General features: G+C 48.0%; 9 protein-coding genes across 9 annotated transcripts; 1 reads left to right on the forward strand and 8 right to left on the reverse strand.

Moving 5' to 3' along the window:
* Nucleotides 1-759: 759 nt before the first annotated feature.
* EV420DRAFT_1486389 (uncharacterized protein) lies at nt 760-2,221 on the reverse strand (the record flags this gene model as incomplete). Its single annotated transcript, XM_060470376.1, has 6 exons — nt 760-825; nt 964-1,111; nt 1,258-1,499; nt 1,604-1,929; nt 2,008-2,093; nt 2,157-2,221. 6 exons carry the CDS (start codon nt 2,219-2,221, stop codon nt 760-762), a joined length of 933 nt encoding a protein of 310 aa, XP_060323223.1.
* Nucleotides 2,222-3,016: 795 nt separating this feature from the next.
* On the reverse strand, nt 3,017-3,737 carry EV420DRAFT_1486390 (uncharacterized protein; the record flags this gene model as incomplete). Its single annotated transcript, XM_060470377.1, has 4 exons — nt 3,017-3,091; nt 3,195-3,279; nt 3,362-3,571; nt 3,619-3,737. 4 exons carry the CDS (start codon nt 3,735-3,737, stop codon nt 3,017-3,019), a joined length of 489 nt encoding a protein of 162 aa, XP_060323224.1.
* A 4,188-nt stretch (nt 3,738-7,925) lies between these two features.
* EV420DRAFT_1734160 (uncharacterized protein) lies at nt 7,926-8,913 on the reverse strand (the record flags this gene model as incomplete). The annotated part of the gene is made up of 3 exons (XM_060479973.1): nt 7,926-8,024; nt 8,072-8,815; nt 8,879-8,913. 3 exons carry the CDS (start codon nt 8,911-8,913, stop codon nt 7,946-7,948), a joined length of 858 nt encoding a protein of 285 aa, XP_060323225.1. The 3' UTR covers nt 7,926-7,945.
* A 1,409-nt stretch (nt 8,914-10,322) lies between these two features.
* EV420DRAFT_1486394 (uncharacterized protein) lies at nt 10,323-11,601 on the forward strand (the record flags this gene model as incomplete). The annotated part of the gene is made up of 6 exons (XM_060470378.1): nt 10,323-10,328; nt 10,494-10,756; nt 10,783-10,878; nt 10,905-10,938; nt 11,015-11,093; nt 11,192-11,601. The coding sequence occupies 6 exons, from the start codon at nt 10,323-10,325 to the stop codon at nt 11,599-11,601; spliced, it is 888 nt and encodes a 295-aa protein (XP_060323226.1).
* Nucleotides 11,602-13,086: 1,485 nt separating this feature from the next.
* EV420DRAFT_1177338 (uncharacterized protein) lies at nt 13,087-13,815 on the reverse strand. The gene has a single exon (XM_060466208.1). The coding sequence runs from the start codon at nt 13,643-13,645 to the stop codon at nt 13,166-13,168; it is 480 nt and encodes a 159-aa protein (XP_060323227.1). The 5' UTR covers nt 13,646-13,815; the 3' UTR covers nt 13,087-13,165.
* A 987-nt stretch (nt 13,816-14,802) lies between these two features.
* EV420DRAFT_1584418 (uncharacterized protein) lies at nt 14,803-15,836 on the reverse strand. The gene is made up of 2 exons (XM_060474757.1): nt 15,775-15,836; nt 14,803-15,712 (listed from the first exon to the last, which is right to left on the reverse strand). Exon 2 carries the CDS (start codon nt 15,710-15,712, stop codon nt 14,963-14,965), a length of 750 nt encoding a protein of 249 aa, XP_060323228.1. The 5' UTR covers nt 15,775-15,836; the 3' UTR covers nt 14,803-14,962.
* On the reverse strand, nt 15,809-17,718 carry EV420DRAFT_1584419 (uncharacterized protein; the record flags this gene model as incomplete). Its single annotated transcript, XM_060474758.1, has 2 exons — nt 15,809-16,328; nt 16,449-17,718. 2 exons carry the CDS (start codon nt 17,716-17,718, stop codon nt 16,069-16,071), a joined length of 1,530 nt encoding a protein of 509 aa, XP_060323229.1. The 3' UTR covers nt 15,809-16,068.
* Nucleotides 17,719-18,898: 1,180 nt separating this feature from the next.
* On the reverse strand, nt 18,899-19,553 carry EV420DRAFT_1734165 (uncharacterized protein; the record flags this gene model as incomplete). Its single annotated transcript, XM_060479974.1, has 2 exons — nt 18,899-19,373; nt 19,429-19,553. 2 exons carry the CDS (start codon nt 19,551-19,553, stop codon nt 18,899-18,901), a joined length of 600 nt encoding a protein of 199 aa, XP_060323230.1.
* Nucleotides 19,554-19,625: 72 nt separating this feature from the next.
* Nucleotides 19,626-24,261, reverse strand: EV420DRAFT_1623207 (uncharacterized protein; the record flags this gene model as incomplete). The annotated part of the gene is made up of 13 exons (XM_060475915.1): nt 19,626-19,712; nt 19,743-20,314; nt 20,339-20,871; nt 20,960-21,013; nt 21,108-21,247; nt 21,308-21,357; nt 21,403-21,426; nt 21,479-21,724; nt 21,784-21,831; nt 23,258-23,354; nt 23,412-23,582; nt 23,622-23,903; nt 24,097-24,261. The coding sequence occupies 13 exons, from the start codon at nt 24,259-24,261 to the stop codon at nt 19,626-19,628; spliced, it is 2,469 nt and encodes an 822-aa protein (XP_060323231.1).
* Nucleotides 24,262-24,386: the final 125 nt, after the last annotated feature.

The raw sequence follows: 24,386 nt of genomic DNA on the forward strand, positions 1-24,386 counted from the left end.
AATAAGTCGTAACACGAAGAAAGCCAAGGAAGCATTTACCGAATTTTCAAAACAACACCCATGTCGATTCTGAAGTCTCAATGCTCATAGCACTCCATTATGCATGTAAGGAACCGCCTGGCATGTTCGAACTCTCGTTAAGCTTACTACACCCCCAGAGAGCAAGACGGCATGGGCAAGGGACCATCATTAGTGCGTAGTGCAAAATTACGCGTATTTGCGAATTTCGGAATCCACCGGAACATTGCTTTTTGACCCTTCATCAACCGTATGGCTATGGACGAGCGCTCTCACCATATACTCAAATGCAAGCTAAACCTGCATCTAGGTCAACATCAGAAACTCCTTTACTCTCTTAACAGGGGAGCGTTCAAAAATATCCGCGAACATGATGTTAATCCGGGACGATGGTCGTTGTTGGGCGCACGTCTAGACTATATCTGTCTCACGGCAGTATGTAAACCGCGTGATGTAACCTAATATCTGGTGAACTCATGAATAGAAAGGAGGTCAGTCACGCATAGACATTGGGGGGGGGGTTTCCTTGTGCCCTATGAACGACCTTGCAAAAGAACACGAATGATTTGATGTCATCCATCAGCCCAGCGATAGGCGTCATGGTGTGGGTAACCACGACTAATTCAGTCTCCTGCGAACGCGGACCGACATGAGGTAGCGAAAGCCGGGGTGGTCTCCCCAAATTATCAAGCTTCAAGGACGAAATTTTAATCTTTCGCCATGGTGGTTGCAAAGGTGTTTTCATAATTGCGTGCGGCCGGTTTCATCAGCTCGTCGGTACCCTTGAATGATGCCGAAAACTTGACACTAAGAGTAGATATATCTCTCGAGCACGAGTTCGTATTCAACAGGGTTAGTTACATGGATATATGCTATAATCAAACGTTAATACCGTCGAGTCGTTTGGAGGAAAATGACAGACGTACGATTAAAATACTAGCAGACCGTATGGATACTTTCCGACGTTGTACCCTGCAGCGAGACGCTACGCTGGTATGCATATACGCAGTGCTTCCCTTCAATCGCAAAGACGCTAACTAGAGAAGTGTGTTTGCTCCTGGTTTCCAGTAACGTTCGAAGGAGCATGTGCGTGCTGGAGCGTATTGTGGGTTATCAACTGGGTGAGGATTTCGAGACGAGGGGATACAGACCAAGAGGCGTGATGATATCATGTAGACAAGAACAGTACGCTAGGAGATGTGTATAAGAGAGAAGAGCCCAGTAAGATGCGACACATACAATGCTGCAAGTACCGTCACCATGACCACGGAGAAGATTGATCTCGAACGCATTGTTGCAGAGGGAGACACGGGCAATAGCAGGAGGTGATGCCGGGGAGGTCGAAATTTGATGGAAAGAACGGGCTCGCGACAGGAGAGAGCTATCATATAGTTCGGCGATCTGGGGCTGGTTGGGCTTAGAGCGGTGAAGTGAGTGAATCCGGTATTTGGGGGCGCGCTCGGCAATTCTGGTTTACGTTCCTGGAGAATGATGTTTTGGTGTAGCGATGAAAGGAATAACAGGACGGCAGGCACTAGACGGTCGGTCAAAATAGAGTATTACTTGACCCAAGGAGGAAGCCCACCATGGTCGTTTTGAATCTGGCTGAAAAGCCATCGTGCCGTTCGCTTCCCGTTGCGTGCCCCTGTGTAAACCTTGTGGTTGCACTGGTACCCACCCCCACACGCTTAAAGCTTGAGATATATTGCCCTCGTCGAGCTTTGCGATTCATTGTTGTGGTAACCATCCAATCTTTGGCTTCGTCGACTCCCGTTTCCGAAAACCACAAGATCACGGTACGACATATGTTGTGGAGTATCGAGCGTCGTTCTCCCGACCGGAAAATCTCTGCTCTCAACACCTCTTCGACAATCAAGATGCGCTCGACCTCCGTTTTGAGTGTACGCACTCCTTGGACGAGTAACGAAGATTATATGCTAAGAAGAAAATGAGTGAGAGAAAGGCCAGGCCAGGCCAGGCACTACATACCCACCCAATCACGGGTACTGTTACTATATCCCGGAAGAGTCTCGAACGTGTCGTTCTCTTTTCCCATCACATTGCTAAGCCTTAACCTGGACGCAAGTCAAGCGATATCATCAGGATAGCGTTTAACTCCGTCCAAGGATGATGCTCACCATGCCCGTTGCGAGTCTAGTTGAAGCTGCTGTCGTGCCGTCAGCCCCCTGTCGGGCGCAATCATGTCCCTAGTCTCGCGGTTGCACTAGCAACCGCCCTTCACTTGTTGCTACGTCCTTTAGCTTCATCTCTGCTCAGACCGTGGCGGTCTGCTCCAAGACTCCCTCCAACCTTTGATTCCATCACCTCTTGTTTCCGGATTCCAGACCATCACGTGGCAGGTCCTCCGTAAGCAGTGTTATTCGCTCTCCTGACCGGAAAACCACTCGTCTCAGAAGCACGCCTCCTCGACGAACCCGAACACAGTGTGTAATATATGCTGCCCGGGAATAGGGAAGGAGGATAGATGGTATTCTGGTAGGAACGTGAGCGAGATAAGGACCAGGAAAGGCCTGTCGTATGAGTACTGTCGCTATATCGCAGGATGAGTCCCGCGTCGTTCTCCAATGGCGATTGCCGCGTTCTGAGATCGTGAGCCCACGCTAGAAGTGACGGCAATTAAAATCTGGGGAAGCAGAGGCTGGAAACGACTCGGAGGGACCACCGAGTTCGCAGTTTCTAGGACGTCGAGGAGTGGCGGGAATGCGCCGTTGACTGGGGAGGACCTTCTGGGGTATCATCCATGATGATTTCGAGGATGTGGAGGCGCGCTCGGATTTAAGCGGCTGGAGAGTTATAATTAGGACTGTCACCATAACCGCGGAGAAGTGTTCTCTGTGTAAGGAGTACAGGAACTTTATAGTGTCCATTTCGGAGAGCAGAGGGCGGAAATGGGCGAGAGCAGGATGTACAGTTGCAGAACGCGCCACCGGGGTACAAGGAGGTTGGAAAAGTGCGGGCTCGAGATGGCAGAGGGTCATCATCGCGTTCCTGTGACCGGATCGGAGTCTGGGGTGTATGATGGCGTTTTCAGGCTGGGTTCCGCATTACGCGCCTGAAGAATGAGGTCGTGTTGCAGCGGTGAAAAAGAATAATATGATGGCAGGCACTAGATGGACTGTCAGGATAGCGTATTACTTGATTTCAACGAGGCTTACCATGGTCATTGTGAGTCTGGCTAAGTAAGACGTCGTCAAATTGCTAGCTTCCTGTTGCGCGCCCTTCTGTCCTCGTCTCTGGTTCCTAGGTAAGCCTTGTTGTTCCGTCAGTAACGGCCGTCCGCACGCTTCGGTTCAAGATATATTGCCCTAGTCATGCTCTGCACTTCATTTTCCTGGTCTCCCTCCAATTTTTGGCTTCATAGACACTCGTTTCTGAACGCCAGGCGATCACGCCAGATCTTATGATGTAGAGTACCGAGGGTCGTTCTCCCGACCGGAAAACCTCTGCTCTTAATACCTCTTTGACGATCATAGCACGCTTGACTGTCGTTTTGAGTGTACGCACTCCTTGGATGGGAAACGAGGATTGTATGCTAAGAGTAAAATGAGCGAGAGAAAGACCAGGTAAGACACTACATACCCGATTATGGCCACTGTCACTATATCCCCAGAAGAGTCTCGAACGCATCGTTGTTCGGTACAGCACACTTGCTGCCATCTGGGATCATGAGCCTGCGCTGTGAGCGGCAGGAGCATCATAGTGTGACAGCGAGAAGGGCAGGATAAGACGCGACGTATTCTGCTGCAAGTACTGGACGACCGTCTCGAACGCCTTATATGGTTTACCAGAACTCGATAGTATACGATTAGAGATAGCAGAGGGTGGAAACGGGTGACAGTGGGATGTACAATGGCAGAACGAGCCGAAGGTTGAAGCTAAGAATGACGGAAAGAACGGGCTTGTGAGGGGGGAGGGTTATGATATGGTTCGTGCATGGAGACGCGACTGGAATGGTTCCATCCGGTATCTAGGCGCGTGCTTGGGTTACTAGTGCCGTTTTCGACGTCGCATGTCTGGAGAATATGGTCGTGTTTCAGGCCTGGGGGTGAGAGAAATCACATGAGAGCAGCTACTAGGCGGATGGTCAAGATAGCGTATAACTGCATCCAAGGAGGAGGCTCACCATGCTCGTTGTGAGTCTAGTTGAAGATGCTGCATCGTGCCGTTCACAGGTGACCGCCCTTCGCTTGTCAATCGGTCCTTTAGCTCCATATCTGCTGCTATCGTCGCCGTCTGGGCCTCCAACTTTTGATTCCATCAGCCCTTGTTTCCGGTTTCAGACCAGTACGCGCTAGGTCCTCAGTAGGCAGTGTTATGGAGCACCGAGTGTCGCTCTCCTGACTGGAAAATGATTCGTCTCAGAGGCATGCATCCCCGACGAGCCCGACCTCGGTGTTGAGTATACGCAGCCCTTGGATGGGGAAGGAGGATGCTATTCTAGGAGGAACGTGAGCGAGATAAGGACCAGGGGAGACGTGACGTACCTAGTTACGAGCAGAAAGATTCTCGCGTGATTCTCGAATTGCCGCCTTCTGGGATCGTGAGCCTGCGCTGCAGGCAGGAAGCTGAAGAACCAAGAAGAGGAGGAGTGGTCGAAATGCATCCTCGACCGGAGAGGACGTCCTGCGGTGTTCCAACTGGACCAGATTTCTACGACGATTTTGAGGATGTGGAGGAGAGCCCGGATTTGAGCAGCTGGAGAATTAGCGTCGTGTTCTCGGCGTGCCCTCGTCTCTGGTTCTTGACAGAGGAGGTTCGCGGCTAACCACACTGTGCACGCCGCACCACCCTTTATAACCCCTCGTCACGCTCCGCATCTTGTCCTCGACAGTCTTACACCCAACCATCACGCTAAACGTTCTCGGCAATCGATTTCATGGAATTTCCGCAATCCTTTCTTTCGATAGCATCGAGATGCGACCAACAGTATCTTTCCGTCTACAAGCGTCGTCGTGGATTATCTGCCCAGTGGTAGTTACGGTCCTTTGTTAAGGGTGGGAGGGTTGGGGCGGATGGTGATGGCAAGCGACAGAAACCAGCAAGATCAATAGACATCAACACGGGTGTCGGGCCGCTCGGGGCCGATCATGCACATTGTACGTCTTGGAGTTGTGACACTGTAGTCTAACGGCTTCAGTGCTGCCGTGAGCTGATTGTTCGGGACGTTTTTAATCCACCTTCGACTCCCCATACGATATCATCTGAAGATATTGAAGGAATTGTTTTGCAGAGTCCTCAATTCGAGGTGCCGTATTACGAGAACGTATGTTTCGTCCAGATGGATTTTGTCCGAGTCTGCTTCCACATCTCAAAGTCTTCTAGCCAACTACGGTATCAGAAGAACGGAACACGCGCTTCTCTTGATGAGCCGGAGTTGGCCTCACCACGCAGCATCTTGGCTACGATTAGTTCCCCAAAGCTTAATTCTGGGAACATTTCGGGTAGCAACAACAATCATTACCGAGTTACGGACCCGAAGATGAAAGACTTGCACCCATGATTCCACGCGTTACCACCAATTTATTAGCATTATGCCTACCAGATGATGAATCTGGTCGTCGATGGGTTATTATTCGTTAGAGAGCGAATACGCATTGCAGGGAGACTCAGAGGTGCAGTAGCTACTGCACGTCATAAAGAAATCTCCCGAACTATCACAACGTCACAGTTCGCCGTGTAAACGAACTGTAAGGATGTCCTAGGAGTCCTGCTTCAAAAGAACATGGTTTACCTGGGACATCTTATGTGAGGGCTACAACAGATGTCGCTACATCTTAGAGCTAAGGGACGATAGGCGAAAGACGCGTCATAGTGGGGATACCGACGACATAGGGAAAACGATTTATACTTGTTACGGCCAAAGTTCAGGCTCCAGCACACAGGAATCAGCGTCGTGAGGGGGGAACACCCCAGTTTGAGGTATGGGCTTAAACGTGGTAATTCAACGAATACTTAGATGCAATAAATCAAATGTTAGCAGGTATTTTGTATGAAACCAGCACACGTACGATTACAATATTAGTCAGAAACCGCCGGACGAGAGAATTCCATCTATCAAAAAATCTACTTTCGCACTCCAGGACAATGTATCAGCGGTACGCATATATGCAGTCCTCTCCAATCTCAAAGACAGTGCTACGCGAAGAGCAGATGCATCCAGCTTCAAAGCGATTGTGAACGTTCTTCCCACCAGCTCTGGCTAAACTCGAAGCAGAGATCCGACGTGGCCGTTGACTGCATGTTAAAATGATGGATTCGAGGAACGTCTCCTCAAAGCAGTGTGAGAGAAGAGTGTTTCGAATGTGTTGTTCTCTGTGTAACGAGTTGCAGGAGGCATAATAGCAGAGAGAGCAGAGGAAGAAAAGAAATGGGCAATAGCAGGACGCGCCGCCGGGGGAGGCCGAAACTTGATGGAAAAAGCGAGCTCACGACGGGAGAGGGGCCATCATCTGGTTCATGCGCGAAGCCGGGACTGGATCGATGTCTGTGGTATCTGATGGCAACCTCGGGCTGGGATAGGCTTGGCGTAGAGAAGCTTCCCGGTATGTCTGGGCGCGCGCTTGGGACGCTGGTGTCGTGTTCGGCATTACGGGCGGCATAGCGTCAATGAGGGTCGTGTTCCAGAGGTGAACGGAATAACATGATGGCAGGGCACTAGACGGATTGTCAAGATAGCCTACTACTTGGTCCAAGGAGGAGGCTTACCATGCTCGTGGTGAGTCTGGCTGATGAAGCCGTCGGCGTGCCGCACCCATCCTGTTGCGCGCCCTTGTGTCTTCGTTTTTGGTCCTAAGGAAACCATGTAGTTCCGCCGGTAATCGCCCTCCGCACGCTTCGGTTCGAGATATGTTGCTTTTGTCGTGCTCCGCGCTTCCTTTTCGAGGTATCCTTCCAATCTTTCGCTCCGTAGTTTCCGAATGCCAGACGATCACGCCAGATCTTATATTGTGGAGCACGGGCCGAGGGTCATTCTCCCGACCAGAAAACACGATACGCTCCACCGCCGTTTTGAGTGTACGCACTCCTTGGATGGGTAACGAAGATTATATGCTAAGAGGAAAATGAGCGAGAGAAAGACCAGATAAGAAACTACATACTCAATTACGTATATCTCCGGAAGAGTCTCGAACGCTTCGTTATTCAGTACAGATTACTTGCCGCCATCTAGGATCGTGACCCTGCTGTGAGTGGCGGAAGCATCATATCGTGAAAGGGAGAAGAGAGGGGTAAGACGCGACGTGTTGGGCTGCAAGTACTGGAAGACCGTCTCGAACGCCTTATTCGGGAATGGGTTGCCAGAACTCGATGGTATCCGATTAGGGAGAACAGAGAGCGGAAACGGGCAGTAGCAGGACCTACAATGGTAGAGTGCGCCGCTGAGCTACAGGGAGGTTGAAAAATGATGGAAAGCACGGGCTGGCGAGGGGAGAGGGTTATGATCTGGTTCATGCGCGGAGATGCAACTGGAACGATTCCATCCAGTATCTAGGCGTGCGTTCGGGCTGCTGGTGCTGGGTTAGGCGTTGCGTGCCTGGAAAATGATGGTCGTGTTAAATTTCAGGCCCAGGCTTGAGCTTCGCCTTGTGGGTGAGATAAATCACATGACGGCAGCTACCAGGCGGACTGTCAGGATAGCATATAACTGCATCTAGGAAGAAAGCTCACCATGATCGCTGCGAGTCTAGTTGAAGATACTGCATTGTGCCGTTCACGGGTGACCGCCCTTCGCTTGTTGTTACGTCCTTCAGCTCCGTCTCTGCTACTCTCGCCGCGGTCTGCGCCTCCTGCTGCAGGACTCCCTACAACTTTTGATTCTATCAACTCTTGTTTCCGGATTCCAGACCATCACGCGCCAGGTCCTCCGTAAGCAGTGTTATTCGCTCTCCCGATCGGAAAATCGCTCGTCTCAGAAGCATGCCTCCTCGACGAGCCCGACCTCAGTGTGGAGTATACGCAGCCCTTGGATGGGAAAGGAGGATGATATTCTAGAAGGAACGTGAGCGAGATAAGGACCAGGAAAGACGTCACGTACCTAGTTACGAGCACTGTCACTATATCGCAAGAAGAGCCTCGCGTCACGCGTGATTCTCGAGTTGCCGTCTTCTGGGATCGTGAGCCTGCGCTGCGGGCAAGCCGAAATGTACCCTTGACCGGAGAGGACGTCCTACGGTGTTCCGACTGGACCAGATTTCTACGACGATTTTGAGGATGTGGAGGAGAGCCCCGGATTTGAAGCAGCTGGAGAATTAGCGTCGTGTTCTCGGCGTGCCTGCAGCCAACCACCCAACAACCCTGTGCATGCTGCGTCAACCCCTCGTCACGCTCCGCGCCTTTTCCTCCACAGTCTAATACCCAACCATCACGCCAAACGTCCTTGGTAATCGGCTTCATGGAGTTTTGACAATCCTTCGATGGCGTCCAAATGCGACGAACAGCATCTTTCCGTCCACAACCGTCATTGCGGTTTATCTGCCCGCGGTAATTACTGTCCTTGTTAAGGGTGCGAGGGTTGGAGCGGATGGTGATGATAAGTGACAAGGAAGAAAAACCAGTCAGGTCAATATACGTAAACACGGGTGTCGGGCCGCTCTGGGGCCGATGATGCACATTGTACGTTTTGGAGTTGTGATGCTGTAGCCTAACGGCTTCAGTGCTGCGTGAACTGATGCTTGTAATCTTTTTATCACCTTCGATTCCCCATACGATATCATTTGAAAATATTGAAGGAATTGTTTTGCAGAACCCACAGTTCGAGGTGACTAGTGGTAGGCGACGACTGCATCAAAAGAACACGGGTTATGTGCGACATCTATGCGAGCACCGCAAGAGATGTCGCTACATCTTAGAGCTAAGGACGATAGGCGAAAGACGCATCGTAGTGGGGATGACGACAACATAGGAAAAACGATTTATACTTGTTACGCGCAAAGTCAGGCTCCAGCACACGTCGTGAGGGGGGAACACCCCAGTCTGAGGTATGGGCTTAAACGTGGTAATTCCACGAATAGTTATATGCTATAAATCAAATGTTAGCAGGCAGTTTGTATGAAACCAGCACACGTACGATTACAATATTATGCTTTTGTCTGTCAGAAACCGGTCGACGAGATAATCCCATCTAAAATAATATCTACTTTCGCACTCCAGGACGAGATATCAGCGGTATGCATATATGCAGTCCTCTCCTCCAATCTCAAAGAGGGTGCTACGGGAAGAGCAGATGCATCAAGCTTGATAGCAATTGTAAACGTTCTTCCCGCCAGCTCTGGCTAAGCTCGAAGCAGAGAACCGACGTACCATTCACTGTATGTTGAAATGACGGATGCGAAGAACGTATCCTCAAAGCAGTGTGAGAGAAAAGCCGGGGAAGATGCCACAAATACAGTGCTGTTGAGTTAAGGATTTTCTGGCGCGAAAATGAGAACGAAAAGGCTGTGAAACACGTCGCGTCGCGTTAAGGGTGAGAATAGCTTGGTACAAAGACAAGGACGCTCCCCAGTGTAGTCGCGTCATTGTACGCTTCGACTTATAGCACAGCTACAAAGACAGTAACAATGGACCCTGACATATGCACTGCTGTCGCTTGTGACGGAAATACGACCCCCTGGTGCTCTGAATACGCCGGATAAAATCGTAGTCGTCGTTGAAAAACAGGGATTCCCTGGTGTTCGACTGCGGCGATGAGCCAAAGACGACGACGGGGACAGTGAAATGTATCCCCCAGCGAATGCGGGTGTTCCTGTTGAAGTTGCAGCAGTCTCCATGTTGATCGAAAGGCTTATGACGCACTACCAGAGTCTTCGAGAACGATGGGGTTGTTAGATGCTGGAAAGGGTAGGAAAGTTGCAGAAGATGATTATATATCGACTGCAGTGCGATCGGAAGTCCTTGAAGAGGTCATGAGTCGCAGAACGATATAATGGACGTATAGACTCTACCAAAAATCCCAAAACACTGCGATCGACGACCCTGCCATTTACAGTAGCGTTCAGCCGTGTACGTGACGCAAAGAGGAGGTGCGAAGGCTGGAGAATCGATGGCAATCTGACGAGCCAACAATAATTACAGAGACGGATGTGTTCGACAAAGGGAGAGAGAGCTGGATAGTGCGTACAATTCACTTTAAAATTTGACGGTGGAACTATTCGTCCGATTCATAGACCGCATGCCATTTAGCCCTTGATCAGCCCGTAACGTCTACGACAAAAAGATATGAGGGTGGCACGACCCCAGCAAGACGAGCTTGCACCACGATTTTTTCTGATTATTCCTAATATATAAGCATGGACGTGAGCAGAAGCAACGAAATGTAAGAGATACGACACACGTAGGCGCTTCGCGAGATGACGATATTCTCACTCTATCTTTAAATCCATGCGAGTTCTCGTAGGGTACCCTGACGAGATCAGAACACTCGCATAGGTGCCGTATGAACGCAAATGCTAATATTTTAGTGGAAGCCTTGGGCATTTGAAGCGACGCTTAACGGGGGCTGTGATAGTGCGACAGAGGGCTACCACGTCTTGAAGATGGTATGGAGGTCGGCGTGTGGGCCCTTGTCTGGGGCTTCAAGCAGTGGAGAGAAGAGTAGATGTACTGCTTCGAATTCTTCTACCAGACGAGAAGAAAATCCAGATGGGAAGTGCACGCTTAAGTTGTGCGTCAATAGCCGCCTCAAAGACAAGGTTGCCGCTGTGGAAGACTTTACTGGAATGTTGTGAGTAGACAAAATACGACCAGCAGCCTGGTTTACTCCACACCACAGCATTCAACCGGTGTCAAATCGGTGTGGCAGGCGATCGAGAGGTCATGGTTTCTTCCCACACTGAACGTTAACATGTAAGTAGACGACAAACGATCAGCAGGAAAAGGCGAGATCACCCCAATCTGCTGAGCGAGGTAAAGGCACCGAGGCTCATGACACTCCGGGAATACAGAAGTTTGAGAGCATCTGATTTACTTACCTATACACAAGATTCCAGATGAAAAACAGGATGTACTGATACTGGTAGCTATACTAAAGGTTCAAGGAAGCTTTCAATCGTCCCCGGAATGTAAGATACACTCCGGGAATGCGGAAATTTGAGAGAGTCTGATTTACTTGCCTATACCTAAGATTTCATGTGAAAACAGGACTTACTGATACTGGTAGCCATACTAAAGGTTCAAGAAGGCTTTGAATCATCCCCGGAATGTAAGATATCGGATTTGAATCCAGGCTGCCATAATCGAGTTCTGAAAGCAAAGATTCAGGAATTCCCTGAACTAGTGACGAAAGCCTCCGTTCAGGGCAAAGTTTCCGCAGATGGTAAACCTAAGGTTTGTGGGGTCCCGGAACGCATGCCTAGACCTTTAGTTCCCGTGCCGACATCGAGTATACTAAAATTAGGTTTTGGGACCCCGTTCCGGCTGAGGACGCCCCAAACCTTAGTTTCGGCTTTGCCTAACATGGATACCGAAATAAAGTATTCCAGACGAGATTTCGGTAGCACTCACATTTTCGGTGCTGGTCTTGCCAAAATAAGTACCGAAACAGATGCTTTCGGCATTGATTCAGGGTAACTGGGAACAATTAGCTTCGGCTCGAGTACCGGAATCTCATGATCCATTCCTGGTTTTTTTTGATTTGAGATAAATTTCACGCTGTCTTGGAACTTTTGGTATCGGACGGAATTTCAGTAAATCTCATTCACAATCCGAAAACTTAGGTATAGGTGCTATAATTGGGATGCCCTAAATTTCTGGATTTCCGGTGTGTGATGAGGGGACGAAGGATGGCGACAGCCACAAGAATCAACATATGACAATAATAAAGTCGGGATGCTGCCGGTCCGGGCTCCTTGCAAATCACGTTCACCACGTCCTCTGGGTAATTCGCTCTGTCATATGCTCTTTTTCAACTGGATGCCGAAGTCCCTGTGAGTTATTAGGGTTCCCCCCTCCATCGTCCTTACACAAATATGTAAATTTTCCGTGCGGAACTATTCGTTCACACCAATGGATATCTTCATACTTCAGTTATACTTTCGACACTACAACAACGAGGCGTTGGAGGTGATTCTTCGCGACCTTTATACTGGCTGTTACATCTTCAATTCACGCTCTCCTTACGGAAGTGCTGAAGTCCTGCGAGCTCAATGCCTTTTACTGCATGGAATTACTGTATACTGAGACGCCGTTGCGCTGTTTTCGAACAACATCTTTTTGCAGGGCTTGTAGAATTTTGCGAGCGCACTTGCAAGCATGCGTTTGCTTTTTCCCGCATGAGATTGTCACACTTTCATTAGCACGTGCAAGCATGACAAAAGTCAGTGCTCCATAACACTGGCGAGCCAATTGCGAGCCGCTGCAGCTCACTTGCGGTGAATTTCGAACCGCATGCGTTATTTTCAAGAACGCATGTGTGCCTCTTCTTGAGGCTTGCGTTCGACTTTGGCATGAATACGTGACATCTTTGTGAGATGCATAAGCAAGTTTTGTTCGTTTTAGAACCTGTTCATCCCACCAAGATCAAAAAAAAGGTAAGATTTCTTAATCATTTCAAAGTGAAATGTCGCTGTGATGGAGGGGGATCCTTTTATAGCGAAATCGTATACATTTATAGCATTTTCATATGTTCAACATCTTTCCTGAGTCATAGTAAGTGATATTGCGCTGGTGGGACATATCCAGGAACTCCGAAACATTAATTAAATGTTCAAGATAAGATACAGTTTACTAGTGTCTTTAAAACAGAATTAGGTATTCATAGGCCACGCAACCGAACATATCCATATGTGCGTAAATGCATGCAAGTTAAATATAGTTCAACTTGAGTTCAGCGCAAATGAACTACAGTTGAATTGCAGTCGCATGCAACTCGCAAGTATTGCTCGCAAAATTCTCCTGGCCCGTGGTGAACATGTTGAATTCCCCGTAGGAGACAAGTCTCAGATAAGATTGGGAATGGAAAGCAAGGAGAAAATCTGAACATTTTGGGGTTGCGAATGCCAGGGCAATGGACCTGCCCTTACATATAAGTCCGTGAGGGTCAATGAGGTGAGAGTCGAGATAATGATAGGTCTATGGCCTGCAAGGACTGCTAGTCCACTCATTCCGTATGCGATATTGAGACTATTCAGATTCTTCAATTGTCGAAGGCGATATCGTCCCGATCAAAAATAGAAAGGTTAAGGTGAACAATCTGAGTCCACGAGAAACGGAAAGAAAAATGAAAGCAGTCGTGGGCCCTCATTGTGACCGTTTTCAACTTAGGGGCATATTCAAAAGCGTCAATGACACTCTCTACACCCCCTGACGACAGCGGTCCCGAACTGAGTAGAAGAGGGGTTGTAAAAGAAAGATGACAGAGCTGATCTAAACGTCCCCGCCACCGTGAGAACGCCGGATAAGATATGAGGGAAGTGTCGATGCGAAGATTTCTTATTGAAGAAAAGCGCGAGGAGATGAGAAATATCAAGGGATGGTTACAAATGTCAACATCGGTACAACTTGAAAACGACATAATGAGAAGGAAATAATGAGATCTCTCGAGTCGGAGTCCAGTCTTCGACATCTGACGGGCGACTACAGGGGTTTTGTCATTGTGTTTGATCACTAGTGACATGGATGACCACACATCCGGTGCGTTCACAATGGCTAGCCTCCATCTATGAGAGACTTGTGTCAATGTTGAGGGCGAGCCACCGTTATTAAGGCTATCTCGCTGCACGGTGGAATTCAAAACCTCGTACGAGGAAGGGATGGCCTCTAGAGCGATAGCGCGGAAAACATCAGATGGCAACCTTCATATAGGAGAAGATAGCATTCTGGCATCATCAATATTTGTTTCAAGAACGCTACGCTGGCGGATTAGCGTATTAAGGTGCTCCTTAGCGCTCGAGATCTTCCCATCGAGGTCAGCGAGACGCTTAGGCCCACTCCTGACGGTGTTCAGGAAATCAGAGAGCTCAACGTCCGACGGAGGATCGTTGGATCTCAGCAGTTCTGAGATAAGAGGTGAGAGCTCATGCCCTGAAAACATTGTTTTCATGGAGCCTCCACATCTCCACATATAGGGCAGGTATTGGGGAGATCCGTCGTTGTTGATGGCATCTGATAGGTTTAATAAAGTTAGTCACAGAGCCGATGACAATACAGAAATTAAGAAACTGTACCTGCGTTAAAGTTAATCAGTGAGAAAGAAAACGTTGAGGTGACGGCAGTGGAAAGAGAAGCACGTTCGGTCGCACCGGATCATACGTGTAGCATTTCTCACGACATAGCGAGGAAGCACCACACATCTGCGTCGCGTGTTTGCCTGAGAGTCACATTGTACTGAGTTATAAGAGAAAAACGAAACCAAACTAATTAACAAATTTTCATACACGTTTGGCGTATCGGTTGTTTGAAGTCAACAAACGTAGCCAGATAAAGGAGAGAACGACCCGTTCGAGCGGAGGAGTACCAGTCGATGATATAAAGGTCCAAGCCCGTCTTTCCTCTCCGCATCGCGTTCTCCATGTGCAACATTGAAGGAGGAACAGATACATAACAATAAACAGCCATATGCATAAAAATCCAAAATTCAGATAACGCGATGATTACAGTTCGGGAGAGTCAAGGTGAAGGACATCCTTCCACGATCCACATCATAACTTCCTAAACGCGACCTTCAGTCCTCCGTCACGTAAGGACTTCCACAATCGACTGTAGAATCCATTAAGTGAGAGAGGAGCAACCGATAATTTCCAGACTCTTGATATTCGCTCGTCGAAGTTCAAGGCATTACTGGCTCGAAGCCTTAATTGGGTAAGCTGGACCCAGGGAATCAGAATAAGTTCCTCCGGTTTCTCCACCGTCGCTTCGAGCACTCGTAAATTTGGTGCATACTCAAACGAATCAAATATCCGCTCTACACGTACATCACTGGCAGATTCAATTTTCAGATGACGGAGACTTTGCCAACTTCTCCGTGAGCAGGCAAGGCCTCGAGTGAACAATCAAGATTGGATGAAAGATAAAGGTTTTTGATAGAAGAGGCGCGGGCGGCAACGAGGGAAAGAAAAGGATGTTCGGCGGTTCGCATGGTATCGTGAATCCAAAAGGTGAGAGGGATACTCTGTGACCTTTCAAGGTGGAGTACAAGCAAGAAAAATGGACGGCAAAAAGCTGACAAGGGAGCATTGGGACGGTACTTGATATTGAGTGATATGGATGACCATAATTCCGGCGAGCCGACAATGGCCATCCTCCAGCTCCGGCAGACTTGAGATAATGTCCATGGAGCTCTCGTTCTATCTAGACTGTTGTGGAAATATATGTTTGAGCCCATGATCTCGGAAGGGGAAGGGATGGTCTCAAGAGCGATGGAATGAAGAACGTCAGGGGGCAGTCTTCGTACTGGAGAACAGAGTACTTTGGCATCCCCGATATCTGTCTCCACAACATTACGATGATTGATAAGAGTATCGTGGAGCTCTTTGGTGTGCGCGATCTTCTGATCAAGATTCGCGATACGCCCAGGTCCCTGCTGGATGATGTCCCGGAAATTGGAGAGTTCGCTATCCGAAGGAACATCGTTGCATCGGAGGAGTTCTGAGATACGAGGCGTGCGTGCATCACCGGAAATTCTTCGTATCGTGAAAGATCCACATGTGGAGCATATGTCAGGGAAGGTGGACATGTTCGACATCTGGCGGATCAAAGACTGATTTTTTTCCAGCTATGGTCAAGGATAATATTTAGGGAAAGCCGCACCTGAGTTACAGTATTCGATGAGCAAGAAAGCCTTGAAGTGATCGTAGTGGTCAGGGAGAAGTTCGATGCCACGATAGGTCACATATTTATAAAACTTCTCACAAGTCCGGCTCGGAACCCCAGAGACACCGTTGTACCATAAGTAAGGAAGAGAAAACCATCATAGTGTAGATAGCGGACTTCGATGCACCTCTAGTCTATGGTATTATAAGAATCAAGAGTACGTATCGATGGAAAGAGAAATAACACATGGAGGTCAAAGACTAGGGAACCATACCAGAAAGTTCGGTATTAATCTGCCACGTTCTGGGCTCCATACATGACATTCAACCCGCCTTCGAGGAGATTGGACCAGATCTCTGCAGTAGGACCACCTAGTTCGAGTGGAGTGGCTAGGTAGAGAGTTTCTAGTTGATCACACTTCGAGTGATCCCCTTGTCTACGAGCCTCGACCATCTTGACGAAGCTTGAGTAATCACAATCGAGTTCGCAACCACTGAGATCGAGCACTCGGAGGTGACGTAGAGGCATGTTTTCCGATGACGGGATGCCTCCAAGTAGAGATATATCATCCGATGATAATGCTCTAGCGGAGTTAAGAGCAAGACAACGAAGATTCGTTACGGTATTTAGCAGCATCAATAATCCAGGAAATGTGTATTTCTGGTTACCCCCAGCAGTAGATGATATCCGTGTTAGTTCAAGCCTGGTGATGACGTTGGGCTGAATGCTGATATGGGGAAGCACTGGCATTGCAAAATAGGTAATGTGCAAATCGACGAGATTTGGGAGAGAAAGTGAAGAGAAAATGACCCGGAGATCAGGCGATGGAGTAGCCACAGGATTCTGCGACGTGAGCGCCAATGACGTCAGACGGGGGAGGTGGATGGGTTTATGTCCTTGAGGAACTCTCAACAAGTTTCCACCGCTGCATATGTCTGCACTTTTGACATTATCCAGCAGCTCAAGAAGTGGGAGGTCGTGCTCGTCGTCAATCTGAAGAGTACAGTGGCAAAGCTGGAACCATGGAATCTCCACGGCGCGAGGAAAATGATGAATGGGTGCAATTAATATGCGCAACCTCGGCGCATACTCGAATACATTGATGGCCCAACCTTCCGGTAGCGATTCGTCGTTTGATTCAAGTATGAGATGTTCCAGGCGTTCCAGACGTCCTCGACACCCGGAAAATGCTACGAGAGACCTAACAGGAACGTGGATACGAAGATTCTGCAGCGCATAGGCATGAATAGAGATAAGGGCAAGAAAGGGGTGCTGGGAAACATCGCTGGCGCTCCATAACGACAATGTGAGAGGAAAACTCTGTGACCTCTGGAGTCGGATCCCAAGCAGGAACATGCTTTGGAGGTTTGACCGCGGCTTGATCAAGCCGCTGGCAGTCATTAGTAGCGACTGTGTGGCATTGACCAATGACGTGGATGACCACAGTTCTGGGGAGTTCACAACGGTTGATCGCCATCTACGACAAACCTGGGATATTGTCCATGGAGAGCTCCTAGTATTCAGACTGTCACTGAACTCAAAGTTTGGCGACATGATATCCAATGAGGAAGGGATAGTCTCGAGGCATATGGAATGGAGAATGTCGGGCGGTAGTCTTCGTACCGGCGAAGATAATATTTTCGCATCCTCCATATCCGACTCTAGTGAGTGACGCTCACGCATCAGCATGTCAATCAGGTTCCTGGACCGCTCAATCCTCTTATCGATATCGGCGAGACGGCCGGGTCCGTGCATGATTACATCTTGGAACTCGGATAGTTCTGTCTCGGAAGGGATATCATTGCATCGCAACAACTCTGATACTCGGGGAGAACGTGTATGTGCTGCAAATGGTTTCGACGGCGTCTTGTTGACTGAACCACATGTGGGACACGTTGGCGCTGCATTGAAATCGTAACGGCGAGTGAATAATGCCATTGACTAGAACTGTGGGGTGAACATCAGCTACAAAGGCTATGATTTGAGGGAAAGTATACCTGAATTGTGCTGTGGAAGATAACCTTGAGGTGACGACTGCAGAAGGTTGAGGTCAATAATGCACGAGGCGTCGAAGGCTAAGACCATGGGAAAAACTGGCACGTGACCGGCAAATACGGTAATCGCAGCCCCGGTGGAAATAGCCCCTCGTCACGCTCCGCGCCTCTTCCTCGGCAGTCTAACACTCGACCATCACGCCAAACGTCCTCGTTAATCGTTTTCATGGCGTTTCGATAATCCCTTCGATGGTGTCGAGATGCGACCAACAGTATCTTTTCGTTCACAGTCGTTGTCGCCGTTTATCTGCCCGGCGGTTGTGAAGGACCTTGTTAAGGGTGCGATCTTTCGAGAGGATGATGACAGGAAGGAAAAAAAGAAACAGGGAAACAGGGAGATGAATAGATGTAAACACGGGTGTCGGGCCAATCATTTCCATCGGAGCGCCTACCAAAACTGTCGCACTGTAGTCTAACGGCTCAGTGTTGCACTAGCCTATGGTAGAGAATATTTTTTTCACGTTTGCTTCCGACTGTGGTAGCGTCTAAAAATGTTGAAAGAACTCTTTTTCCAGAGCGCTGAATGTTGACTAGAGGTTATCCCCCACCCGGGCCCCTGAGCGCTCCTCTGCAGAATTTTAGCTCCGAGTCGCGCAACACATCTACTATCGTATGCATCGTGTGCCAGTATATCTAGCGTGAACCAGCAGTTATGGTTGATTGACATGTCCATAATGATGGTGTGAAAGTGAGAACGAAAAGGCTGGAACACAACGCCTCGCATAAAGGATGAGAATAGCCTGATGCAAAGACGAAAGACACTGGTCCAGTCACATCGCTGTACGCTCAACCTATGGCACAGTTTTGGTTTCTTGCTAGCAGCGCCATGCTTATAAAGAAGAGCATAGAAAGAGTAACATTCGAGTCGGGCACCCGGTATTGATGTGATAATCATTGTGCAAAGAAATACTATGGCTGCCATTAAACAGCACCGTATTGTCGGGTACATCAGCAATTTCACAACTCTATAGGGACTATAGAGAGTATAGGATGTATAGGGTAGTTTTCGGTCTATGTCTACTCTATACCTTCCATGCTTCTATAAAATATCTATACCCTTCCTATTAATAATCCAATCTACGCGAATCACCTTGAACTTCTGTCGGCTCACCATGCTCTGAGTCTTTCTCCATCTTAAGCTGAGCATTCTCTCTTTCCACGTACTCTGACCAACCCTTCCACAACCGCTGGTGTTCTTCCTCAGCTTGCGATCTCAAATCTGCCTCGTCAATCCAATCTGCCAGCTCCTCGAGCTGTTCCAGAGCCTCTCGGGTCTCTCTCAAACCAGATCGTAGTTTGAGGGAGTTAATCCGGACACCAAACGATGTACGAAAGCGTTCGAGCTCATCAAAGATAGCTGTCATGCCATTTGACATGTCAATCTCCAATGTCATGAAGTCCCAAGTACTCGGACCATTGTATTGATTTTCTGCCTCTGAATCATGAATGGGTGTGTTGCCCGGTGATGCTGGCACGAGTCGATACTGGCTCTGAGTTTCGTCTAGCCTCTTCTTTGGTATATTCTCTGGCCTAATTGCTCTGAGCCTCTGGCATCAATGTACGAAATCTAAGCAAAAATAGACCAATAACGTACAGCTTTCCCATCCTCCGGTTCTTAATTGCAGCACTCATGGTCCGCCAATGACGTTGTTTTGTAAGTGGTGCCAGTTTACGTGGTCTAGCTGGTGCATTAAAGAAAGCGTATGGATCCTCGGGCATGCTCGGAGTGATAGCACAAGCACGAACAGTGAAAAACAAATTATATTATGATTAATATTTAAAATAATAAAGTCAAATAATAATCTCATGCATATGATGGTCAGCGTAACGATTGACATAAAATGCTTCAAAACAATCCAAAGAACGTGAGTAATGAAACTTGTGAGGTAGTGGTCAAGTACCAAAAACAGGTAGAAGATGAGCGCCACGGAGCAGAGTATCTAAATGAATCACACTCAGGACAGGACTACGCCTCACAGAACCACGAAAATCGGGCCGTACTATCCACATTCCTGTCTTTGGGTCTGGTCCACGTCCGTAAGTCTTGAACCAATGCACGAGAGCACACGGAAACTCTCTGCCATCGTGTTTAAATGAAAAGAAAAGCAGGACCCGCACTGCGTTCATTCCACGGAAGCCTGCTTTATCCTGGTCCATCACAGCAAGGGCACAATCATATTGAGTGTACCCATGCCAAGACAGGGTCGCACGTATTCGTTCACAGCGCATACCTCTCATGCCTGAGATATCACTGGGCGAGTAGAAGGTTGCTATGGCAGAATGGAAAACACGTATGGATGAGTCGATGATAGGAAGCTCCGAGTCCAGCACATGCGCATTATCTGTCGACTCTTGAGAGAGCTGCTCGCGGAGAAAGTGTTGCATAAGCTCTGGAAGATGTGGATAGACGATGTATTGCCCCAGACGCTGTAGGTCTTTGGGATATAAACGCTCTGCAATACGGCGTGAGCTTTCATGAGCTGAATATCATAGCGAGATCTTACCTGACATTCTAGCTAGTGTCACCTTGCCTAGGAATCTTTCTCCATCCACTGCACCTTCGTCTTCCGTTCCGGCTTCAAATGGATCAGCCACTGGAGAATGCACAGGTTCAACCAGGCCACGCTGAACCAAATCTGTGTGAAGAGCACTCAATTTGTCCAGGCGCTGGTTTGTAAGCAGCATCTGGCTTAAGGCATCATACCGATTAGACTGTTGCCATGGTTTTTTGACTGCGGTGATATGCCGTGACTCTGTAATAGATGAGCATAGTCCATTGGGTGCACCAAACTCCATGATATGACTGGGATAATGAATAATAGCATGTTGGCATGGTAATGAAAAATCTTCCTGAACACCTGAGACTTTGAATGCCTCATGGTAATGATGGTATCGTTGGATTGTGTCTTGAACTTTATGGAGACTCGATTCACTGAAGTCTGACCGCCGTACAAGATAGCAGAAGTCCATGAAAGCTGAGAGAGCTTTCATGATAGATTCAGGGAGATACTCCGCAACAGCTGACAGATAAACCTGGCTCATAGATGTCAGTTATGATCACCTATTAGCGAGCCCAACATACTTTCATCAGAACTTCGAATTGTCACCGGTCCACTGTTTAAAACCAGCGTCCATGCGGAAATCTGCGTAACCCAGGAAATGGTGGCATCGCTGCAATGCTGCAATTATAGAAGAATAAGAACACTACCAGCCATCACAATGAATCAAGTAACTGACTGTCGGTTGATATCATCCATGATTTCATTGGCTCACACTTCACCTTCTTTGAGGACTAGATACTCGTAAACCCATTCAACCAAATGATCTTTGAATGATCCTTTGATTATTTGGTGTAACAGGTCAGATGAGAGCATTTCATGTATATCTGCACGGGGAAAATTGAACGTAAAAGGCTGTCCAAAGCCACATAGTAATTAGTGTGAGAAAGAGAAAAGTTTCAGGGCTTCACTGACCAAAATGTCCTCGTCAATGCCATAATTATCCCATAGAACATCAGGACTCTCTGAAAAAGCCTCTAAGAGAACTTCTGTATGCTTTCATGAGCGACGATCTCCAGGTGCGTCGAGATTGGCTGCCGGTGAAGTACATCTGAGGTACTAGTTAGCTCTGAGCACATGTATAACCTTGAAATGATACACACTTGGCACACCAGCCCTGAACGATGCCTGCGAGAAGGACCTGCTCACGATAATCTGCAATATAGGGCCCTAGATCATATATCACCCGTTGGTAGTACCCATCAGGGCATTGACGCACGACAGGGTTGGTCATTGCTGGCACTAGCGAGTGCAAGATGGCAGTCAGTGATTGATGGTATAGCTTCTTCTTGAATACTCGAAAGGCAATATCACGATCATATTTGCGATCCGCTAATAAAAGAGACCATGTTATCAACCAGACATGAACATGGAAGACAGCTGAGACATACATTTGGGAATGGCTAGGAAACCAATTGGTACCACTCCATTGCAATGCCCTCACCGTGCTGCATTGTGAAGGTTGCCGATGGAGAGATACACAGGATAGTACTCCACGTTTCCAGTCACCACGGTGATGTGCTCGGTAATGGCGAGTGACAAAAGGCTAGTGAATGGATATGAACACCACAACACCAAAACCCTCTACTACTCTACACTAATCACCCATATTATTGAGTTCGGGTGTTTCAAGTATGATAGAAGCACTCTGCAGACTTCAACAAATCAGGGAAAGGTTGTTTAAAGATGTATATTTGGTACTAGCGAGCTACACAAGAGGTAATACTCACGCTAGCGGGGTTTTAAGACACGATTGGATGAATAGTGACTTGTGTTGAGCAACTGCGCTCGGTCTAACTCTGATACTTCGAAACTAGTGGCACTCTGGGCCAAATACTGGGTCTCACAAGCGGTCTACACTTGACTAGCGGCACCCTAGGCTCGACTAGTGGCACTCTTGGCCTAAGAACAAATACTTTAACTCTGAGAAAATACTTTAACTAACTTCGAAACGCTCCGAGTCACTCCAAGATGGAATAGTAACTTTAAGACACTTCAATTCGTTCAATACTATAGGTGACTAAGCGACTAGTAGACACTTCGTCGAGGTTAAGCACAAAAGCCTTTAATTGGGGCACTAGAATATGGACTAGTAGGTCACAATCGCGGGGATGGCTTGCCTGCTTGCGAGGCCGCCCCATCTACTACTTATATACTACAGAGACAGGTACAGAATAAATATAAATAGATTCTCTAGGGGTAATATTGGTAAGGATGTCTTGGCTAGTCACAAAATATGGTGAATAATCACACAATAGTCGGCCTAGCCTGTTCTTTCTGTTGGATAGCAGGTCAAGGGACTCCGCTATTGGGTCGTTTCTGCACCCTTTGCCCAGTGGTGCTCCACTAGTGACACGGCTATACGGATAGTCAGGTAACCATGCCTGTAGCAACTGCTTGATCGTGATTGGGGCGCAGCCTGGCTATACTAGTGCCGATCATATGAGATCTGTATCACACTAGCCGGATCTGGGCTAAGGGTTATGCCTTTACTGGTTCATTTCTAAGTCCTTTCAGAAGTGCTCGCATGACTAGTCATCCTGACTTAGGCATTCATGCCCAGATTGGTCCACTAGCGACTGAATAGTCGAGATCTGTGTGGGTTCTTACTTCTTGTTTGGGCGCTAGCAGCGGTATTCTTTACTAGTGACTGTATTTTACTAAGTCATACTAGCTTTGGAGGTGCTAGTCCGGTCGGCTGGTAGGGCTGACCCACTAGTGGTATCATTCCTAATTCCTGACTCGACTAGTAGCATGCTAACTTGACTATCAGTCCGAAGTCTCAACTATAGCCCTTGATATACAACTAGTATAGGATAGACATGCAATAGTATTGTTATAAAATCGCAAAATCTAGGTGTGAACACGTAGACGGTGTATCAATGGAAACCATCATCTTGTCGCTTCCAAGAATGATACTGACATACATAGCACCTTTTGTGTCAGGATTTGTGTCGTAAATCTGTGTCTGAGCTTTTGTTAGCATATCAAAGTCAACCCGACCACTGATTCTACATACAGCATGCCGCCAAGCAAAGTTTCCGAACATAAAATCACTCCAGCATCGTTGGCCATCGGAATCAGGATGGATATATGGTACCGCATCAAATTCCTTGGCAAAGTCACGATTTGCTAGGATATTCTGGATGACAATGTCAGGATCCCGAAACCAAACTTGGTACGACTGCTTCTGCCAGTCAGGTGCATCTCAGCCAAGATCGTCAGGTACCACCATCTCAAAGCACTTCCAGGGTGCACTGCTGACACGAATCTCATCAATGGCCTTGTAAAGAGTCTCATAGTTGTCGAATGGTGCATTGCCACCACATTTCTGTGCTATATCCAGTGCCCACAGGTCCATAAGGTTGTTGATATCACCTTGTGACATCTCAACCTTGCGGAAGAGAAAGTCAGCCAGATGAAACTGAACCTCTCCATTGAATGGCACCCAGACATTTTCCATGGCTTGCAGACGAGGTGCCGGAGCATCAGCATCCACTGGAGCTCCATGCTTGTCACATTTTTCACCTGCTCAGAAGACAATATTAGTAGTGTATCAACAGTATAATGCTCGAGCATATCTCACCTGTGAGATATGGATGGTATACTCATTTATCTTTGGCACTGGGAGGTGTAGAAAATGAAGGCTGTTCTGAAGGAGATGGTGGTGCATCATACTCATTGGAAGTAGATGTCATGCCCACAGGTTCCAAGACCTCCTGCTCTGAGGATACTGATATGTCTGAGTCTGACTCGGCAGGCATGGTGGATCTGAGAATATGGTGACAAGAATTGACATGCTTTGTCAGATCGCCTGCATGCTTGAACATTCGAAAACATCCTCTCCATGGACATCTGTGGTGTGACATGGCTGAGAGAAACTGTAGTAGACAATGATTGGGGAGTGAGCAGGGACAGATAACGGATCGAGCTTACCAATTTTTTTTAGGAGACAGGCGGTGAAACTCCTGAGTCATCGATCGCTCTTGCTTTT

The sequence above is a fragment of the Desarmillaria tabescens genome (assembly GCF_030435595.1).
Source record: "Desarmillaria tabescens strain CCBAS 213 chromosome Unknown EV420scaffold_87, whole genome shotgun sequence".
In the NCBI taxonomy this organism is placed as follows: domain Eukaryota; kingdom Fungi; phylum Basidiomycota; class Agaricomycetes; order Agaricales; family Physalacriaceae; genus Desarmillaria; species Desarmillaria tabescens.